We start from the raw sequence: 8,048 nt of genomic DNA on the forward strand, positions 1-8,048 counted from the left end.
AGTTAACTCTGTTTTTTCCTTCACAGATGCTGCCAGACCTGCTGAGCCTCTCCAGCAATTTTGTTTTGGACCTCATAGAATATGAGTTCCCTGATTGCGGCTGTTAACCTGGTCCCATTAGGGAGCACTGGGTGACAAATATAAACAGGAGTGTCAGAGGTCCTGCTCACTCTGAGAGGTGGCTCTGATGAAGCTGGAACAGCGTCAAGTATTATGCACGTGTAAATAAAGGGTGACTTGGTGAGGGGACACCATCCTCTGTGCAATTTTTTCACTCGTTAATTAAAATAACAATGCTGGGCCACGTGATGTGTTGTAATTGCACAGTGGTTCATTGCACCATTCTGGTTCATAGTGACCACGTCTATAGTAAATGTTGGTTTCTTGAACTCCAGCTGAGAGTTAATAAGCTAGAGTCTGAGCTTTGAACACAGCACCATATCAGTGAGGGGGAGAATTACGTGGATATTTCAGGAAAAACCGAAAGAACTGCGGATGCTGTAAGTTCTTAGGAAGGGTCACTGGACCCGAAACGTTAACTCTGTTTTTTCCTTCACAGATGCTGCCAGACCTGCTGAGCTTTTCTAGCAACTTTGTTTTTGTTACTGTATTTCAGGAGGCAGTCACAACCCCCTTTACTTCAGTCAGTGGCCAGGGACAGGAGGATGTGACTATGAGCAAGGCAGATAGAGGGATCCAGAGGGTAGTGCTAAAGGAGCTTCTGCCCTTGAACTTAGCTAACAGGTTTGAGATTCTTGCTCCCTGTTGGGGCTGTAGGGAGAATGAGCAAACAGATCATGGTACAGGGAGCCATTCAAGTGGGGAACAAAGAGAAATATAGTTATAATTGGGGATAGTACAGTCAGAGGAGTAGACACAGTTCTCTGTGGCCAGGATCAACAGTCCTGATGGCTGTGCTGGCTGCCTATTGCCTGGATTCAGGATATCCCATCTGGGTTGGAGAGGAACTTGGGATGGGAGGAGAAAGATCCAGTTGTCATGGTCCATGTAGGTATCAAATATATAGATAGAAAGCGGAAAGAAGTTCTGCTGAGGGAATAGGAGCAGTTAGGGGCTAAATTAGAAAGTAGAAATGAATGCTAACAATCCATTTGCCTTCTTAACTGCCAACTGAACATGCATGTTAAGCTTAAGAGAATAGTGAAATAGGACTCCCAAGTTCTTTTGTGCTTCAGATTTCTGAAGCCTTTCCCAATTTAGAAAATAGTCTACGCATCTATTCTTCCTACCAAAGTGCATAACCTCACACTTTCCCACATTGTCTTCCATCTGCCACTTCTTTGCCAACTCTCCTAGCTTGTCCAAGTCGTTCTGCAGTCTACATGCTCCCTCAACATTACCTGTCCTTCCACCTATCTTTGTGTCATCTGCAAACTTAGCAACAATGCCCTCAGTTCGTTCATCCAGATTGTTTTCCTGGTTTCCTCCTCACAGCTGGAAATAGAGCTGAGAATCTCTGGCACTGTGGTCATTCTTGTAAAGGTCCATGGGTGTCACTACTACCTGCATGGAAGAAGGGAGCGAAGTCGTTGTCTAAGCTGAATTGAAGCTTGTGCAGAAGAAGAATGAGTTAGCACTGTTGGTAACAGGAGAGTTGCGCAATGAGGCTTACTGAGGTTGTTACCCATTAGTGTCTCTTTGTCACCACATGCCCAGCCCCCACCCAGCTATTATGTATTAGATCTGCTCCCCCCACCCCACCTTGGCCAATCTTGGCCTTTTCAGCCCAGTCATGGGACAGTTTATCTGAAATGAGGCAAAGGGATGGATAGATTATAATGGAAATGGATACAAAAGTAATTAGTGAAGCAGTTGAAAGGATATAGGAATAGAAATAGTTTGTAGCTCTAGTGGATAAGATGGGTAAGATGCAATGGATTATAGTCCATTACTCTTGCTGAGATGCATGTGCAGCAGCGGAGTTAGAGGAAGTAATAGCCATTGGACTATAAAGTAGCCGGGAGAAGATGGTGATACTTAACCTTATGGAGCACAGAAGATCAGAAACGTTGTTTCTGCACTGCTAGGAGTCACACTTCACACAGGATACTGCACTGAGCTGTGCTGTAATTTAGGTCAAGGCTGACTGGGTCTGGTGGCAGTCTGCAGGGAAGAGGATTGACCTCCTCTCTGCCATCTTGTCCACGGCACCCCGAGATCTTTGCCTGTGAAGCAAGGAGCAAGCTTGCCTTTGTTCTGGAGCATCTTTTGTGGCCAGGGTCAAGACCATTGTAGTTTGTAGGTTGTTACTGGCCTGCAGATAGGCTTTAAATACGGCACCAGAAGCATTGAAAGTCGAAAGCTCCTAGTAGTGGTGACAATTTCCATTTCACTTGTCATTGGATTCCCTAGGATACTTGCCCAACATGTCAGTTACATAATTAAGTAAAAAGCAGAAGATTGCTTGAGAAAATAGGCCCCTGGCTATGGCAGAGTTGATGCCATGTGTACTGACTGGAATAATGGCCAGATGAATCTCATTGACTATAAGATCCTTGTTTGGGGTTGTTAACTTGGGCCAATCAGGGAGCCCTGGCTGACAGATATAAACAGGAGATTCAGAGAGTCTCCTCATTTTAGGGACTGGCTCTGAGCTGGCTGGTCAGAAACCATGTACCATGTACTGTGTACTTGTAAATAAAAGGTGACTTGGTGATGGGATAACAGGTTTTGTGCAGTTATTACACCGTGAAATTCATTCCCCACCATTCATGAACTGCAAATGGGAAGATTCCAGCCATAAATAATGCTTGACCTGAGTTTTTCCAACCATCTTGGTTCTTCATTTTGGTCCTAATATCTCTTTATGTGGCTCAGTTAAATTTTCTTTGATAATGATCCAGTGAAAAACCTTGGTAGCACTATACAGTAAAAGTAGTTGGTGTTGCAGTTTCTTTCCCTGATGTTTTTAAAATTGATTTTGTTTTGCTTTTACTGTCATTAGGAAATTTGGGTGATGGAAGAGAATAAATACCCGCAGATTCTGAGTTCTTAGGAAGGTCACATGACCTGAAATGTTAACTCTGATTTTTTCCACTAATGCTGCCAAACCAGCAAAGCTTTTCCAGCAATTTCTGTTTTTGTCTCTGATTTACAGCTTCCACATTTCTTTTGGTTTTTACCCGCAGATTATGTTGCATCAATAGAAACAACTTTTGATGAACCAATATGTGTACACCACCAAAATTCAGAAAATAATGTAAAGTTTTTTTTCACATTCTCATGTGGTTTTTCAGCTGTAGGAGTATTGGGTATATGTATACCATTACAATGAATTCAGAAAGGTCAGTATTGGAGAACAGAAACAGCTTTTCTAACAAAACCAACTCTGCCATCGCTACAAGGCAACCACCTCGAATCCTTGTTGTGGATGTGACACCTCCTTATTGGTCAGAAGTTCGTATTAATCTCTGCGAAGCCCTGGAAAATTTCTTTGCTTTAGCTTGCAGTTTGGGAGGGCCGCCTCGTCTTCCTCTCTTCAGTCTATATGTGGCTCACACCCAACAGGAATGTCTTCTTCCTTTTGTGGTATGTAGAAATAGCAAACCCAGGCAATGCAGCTGGCTATCATTCAGTTACTTGTCATGTAATTATTCTGAAATTGTAACTATGTTTGAATTTAAAGTTCACAAGCCGACACATTAACTATAATATGCATTTTGTGTCAAGTTATTAGCCAGATGATAATATATTTCGTTACAAAAAACTATTATTTCCAGTTGGTCAGAGGCCAGAGCAATTCATGCAAACCACAAAATCTGGCTGTACTCTTCAGATGGAAACACAAACAAACACTGAGCTTCAAGGATTTTGAAGTGGAATTTATTGGATGTTTCTAAAGAATATCTTCTCTAACTGTCAGTTTGTTGCATTTGAAGTATGATAAGTTTTTTTTCCGTGAAGTTGGTTGAGAAACATTATTAAGAGTGAATGCGCGACTGTAGCAGTATGGCAGGGCATGAAATATCAAAAAAAGAATGATTGCACTGCAGTAACAATAGTATTCAATTAAGATTTTGAATATTTAACTTGCCAAGCATTCTAACATTGATTGATTTTCCATTTCTTTTGCCAGAAGGATGGCAGTAAATTTTAAGTAAATTTAAGCTGCTATTTTTAAGCCCCATTAACCATTTTAGGTGTGGCTTTGCTAGTAACTCTCATGTTCTCTGGCAAAGAAACATCTAAAAAGTAAGAGAAACTCTAAATGACGTACAAGAATAACAAGAATTTTATCCTGGACAGTCAGGTTATGTCATTTGCATTTAACTGCATATTTCTTTAATAAGTACTTTTTTTTGTGCTGCAGCAAATGAAAGGAAACTTTTCCAGGCTCCACTCTTGTGTGGCTGAACTGAGGTCAATGCCAAATGAAGGTTGTATACGTGAAAAGTCAAGCTCTTTAAAGCATGCTGTGGAGGATAGCCTTTTACAGTTTAAACAGTACATGAGGCATGTGACAGTGGGAGGATCACTTAATAGCTGTTCAGTGGAGGTAATGAACGTTTACATTTGCTATAAATGATTTTTATTACCCCACAGCCGGTTGCTATCCCACTTCAGTTGCATAATTTGTTAAAAGACAATGCTGGCATTTTAAAATTTTCTAATTTATATTATCAGTAAACTTTCTCAAGAGATTAATCAGGGTGAGTCAAATGATTTGTGTTTTATAACAATAAGAGTGCTCATGCCATTCAGGGTATAACATCAGAGTGACAGATCTACAGCAACTGAATATCAATAAATCATGGTAGCTCAGTGGCTAGCACTGCTTTCTCACAGCAAAAGGGACCCAGGTTCAATTCCACCTGCAGATAACTGTCTGTGTAGAGGTTGTACATTCTCCCCATGTCTGTGTTTACTCCCATGGCCTAAAGATGTACAGGATAGTTGGATTCACTGTACTAAATTGCCCTGTAGTGTACAGGCTAGGTGATTAGCCATGAGAAATGCAAGGTTATAGGGTGGAATGCTCTGTGTGGACTAAAGGGCCTGTTTCCACACTATATGGATTCTGTAAAATTCCATTTTTAGTGAATGATATGCTGGGACATTCCCCAGTTGTTTGAGGAATTGGATTGCCTAGCTCTGTTAATTATTCTGTAATGTTGAGGTGCCGGTGTTGGACTGGGGTGGACAAGGTCAGACATCACACAACACCAGGTTGTAGTCCAACAGGTTTATTTGAAATCACAAGCTCTTGGAGTGCTGCTGCTTCATCAAGTGAACTGAAGAAAAACATACAGGCACAGAATTTATAGGCAGAGAGATCAAAAGATCATACAACTGGTGTGAGCAGAGTGTCAAATAATAAGAATCTGCAGGTGATCAAAAGTGTCAGACAATGTGAGTAAAGTGTCGATGGCTGAATAGTAAATGAAGGGGATAACCTATAATCCAATTAATTGAGACAGGGAGATAATTACAAAAAGGTAAAAGTAAGATGGAGCTGGAGACAAACCAAACGGCTGGAATAACATGAAAGGTATAAGAGTCGCATGCTGAGGTGCTAACCAAAGTAACAAATAATCCAAAACTGTACAAACTAATTAAGGTAGATAGATCATAACAAGTTATCAAGGTGATTGTGTTAAAACATGAGCGCAAGGAAGATTTTGCAAATACAGAATAGTATGGTGGGGTTACATATAGTGCGACATGAACCCAAAATCACGGTTGAGACCGTCTTTGTGGGTATAGAACTTGGCTATCACTTTCTGCTCGGCAATTCTGCATTGTTGTGTATCTTACCTGCTTACCTGAAGATCGGAGGCTGAAGGTCCTTGACCACTGAAGTATTCCCCCACTGGAAGGGAACATTCCTGTCCGGTGATGGTTGCCCACTGTCTATTCGTCTATTGCCGTAGCATCTGCATGGTCTCGCCAATATACCATGCCTTGGGGCATCTTTCCCTGCAGCATATGAGGTAGATAACAATGGCCAAGTCACATGAGTATCTGCTATGTATGTGGTGGATGGTGTTACCAAGTGTGATGGTAGTACCCGTGTCGATGATCTGGCATGTCTTACAGACATTGCCATGGCAGGGTTGTGTGGTGTTGTGGTCGATGTTGTCCTGAAGGCTGGGTAGTTTGCTGCAAACTCTGTTTAACGTCTGGCAGTTGTTTGAAGGTGAGAAGTGGGGATGTAGGGATGATTTTGATGACATGTTCGTCGTCGTTGATGACATGTTTAATGTTGTGAAGAACATGGTGTAGTTTCTCCGCTTTGTGGAAGTACTGGATAACCAATGGTACTCTATCGATTGTGTCCTGTGTCTGTCTTCTGAAGAGGCCATTGCGGTTTTTCACTGTGGCATGTCGGAACTGATGATTGATGAGTTGAGCATTGTAACCTGTTCTTCAGCATCTTTAGGTGCCCGTCGTGTTCCTCCTCATCTGAGCAGATCCTGTGTATATGCAGGGCTTGTCCGTAGTGGATGGCTTCTTTAACATGTTTAGGGTGGAAGCTAGAGAAGTGCAGCATCATGAAGTTATCTGTGGGCTTGCAGTAGACTGAGGTACTGCTGTGTCCATCCTTGATGGAGATGCGTGTGTTCAAGAATGAAAATGATTCAGCAGAGTAGTCCATGGCAAGTCTGATGGTGGGAAGAAATTTTTTTTATTCTTTCATGGAATGAGGGTGTCGTTGGCCAGGCCAGCATTTATTGGGCATCTCTAATCGCCCAGAGAACAGTTCAGAATCAACCACATTGCTGTGGGCCTGGAGTCACATGTAGGCCAGACCAGATAAGAATGGCAGTTTCCTTCCCTAAAGGACATTAGTGAACCAGATGGGTTTTTCCGACAATCGACAATGGGTTCATTGTCATCATCAGATTCTTAATTCCAGATATTTTATTGAATTCAAATTCTATCATCTGCCGTAGCAGGATTCAACCTAGTAGTTTGACTAGTGAGGAGGATGCAGAGATGCATCAGTACGACTTGGAGTGACTGGGCAAATGCACAGTGAATGAAATATAATGTGGATAAATGTGAGGCTAGCCACTTTGGTAGCAAAAACATGTAGACAGGTAATTATCTGAATGATGATAGATTGGGAACAGGGGAGGTGGAAGGAAACTTGGGTGTCCTTGTATACCAGTCATAGAAAGTAAGCATGTAGATGCATCAGGAAGTGAAAAAGGCTAATGGCATATAGAGCTGAAGGATCTGAGTACAGGAGCGGGATTGTCTTGCTGCAATTGTACAGGGCCTTGGTAAGATCACACCTGGAATATTATGCATAATTTTGGTCTCCTTACCTAAGGAAGATGTTCAGGCTATTGAGGAAGTGTAACTAAATTTTACCAGATTGATTCCCTCAATGGCAGGACAGATGTATGAAGAGAGACTGGATCAGTTAAGACTATGTTCACTGGATTTTAGATGAATGAGTTGGGATCTCACACCTATAAAATTCTAACACAACTAGACAGTGTAAAGACAAGAATATTCCCAATGAGTGGGGAGCCTAGAACCAGGGGTTACAGTTTAAGGATACAGGGAAAGCCATTTAGGCCTGAGATGAGGAGAAATTTCTTCATCCAGAGAGTGGTGAACCTGAGGAATTCTCTGCCACAGAAAGCGACTGAAGCCAAGTCAATGAAAGTTTTCAAGGAGTTAAACCTCGTTCTCAGGGCTAAAAGGATCAAAGGGTATGGAACTAAAATGGGAATAGGGTACTGAGTTGGATGAACAGTATGATTATGATGAATGGAAGATGATGGCCCAGTGATACTATCGCCAGACTATTAATCCAGAGACTCAGGTGTGAATCCTGCCATGGCACATGGTGGAAGTTGAATTAAATTTTAAAAAACCTGGAATTAAGAATCTACTGATGATCATGAAACCATTGTTGATTGTCGGAAAACCCCATCTAGTTCACTAATGTCCTTCAGTGAAGGAAATCTGCCACCCTCACCTGGTCTGGCCAACATGTGATTCCAGACTCATAGTAATGTGATTGACTCTCAATTATCCTCTGAATGGCCTAGCAAGCCATTTAGTTGTAACAA

General features: G+C 41.8%; 1 protein-coding gene across 1 annotated transcript in view; it reads left to right on the forward strand.

Moving 5' to 3' along the window:
• The window catches only part of LOC109915913 (meiosis 1 arrest protein), a 23,760-nt gene that overhangs the window by 8,336 nt on the left and 7,376 nt on the right, over positions 1 to 8,048 (forward strand). Inside the window, exons 2-3 of the mRNA XM_048601141.1 lie at positions 3,258 to 3,549; positions 4,331 to 4,516. Coding sequence (XP_048457098.1) covers positions 3,258 to 3,549; positions 4,331 to 4,516 — 478 coding nt within the window. The remainder of the gene's footprint in view (positions 1 to 3,257; positions 3,550 to 4,330; positions 4,517 to 8,048) is intronic.

Source organism: Rhincodon typus, chromosome 1 (genome assembly GCF_021869965.1).
Source record: "Rhincodon typus isolate 14 chromosome 1, sRhiTyp1.1, whole genome shotgun sequence".
In the NCBI taxonomy this organism is placed as follows: Eukaryota; Metazoa; Chordata; class Chondrichthyes; order Orectolobiformes; family Rhincodontidae; genus Rhincodon; species Rhincodon typus.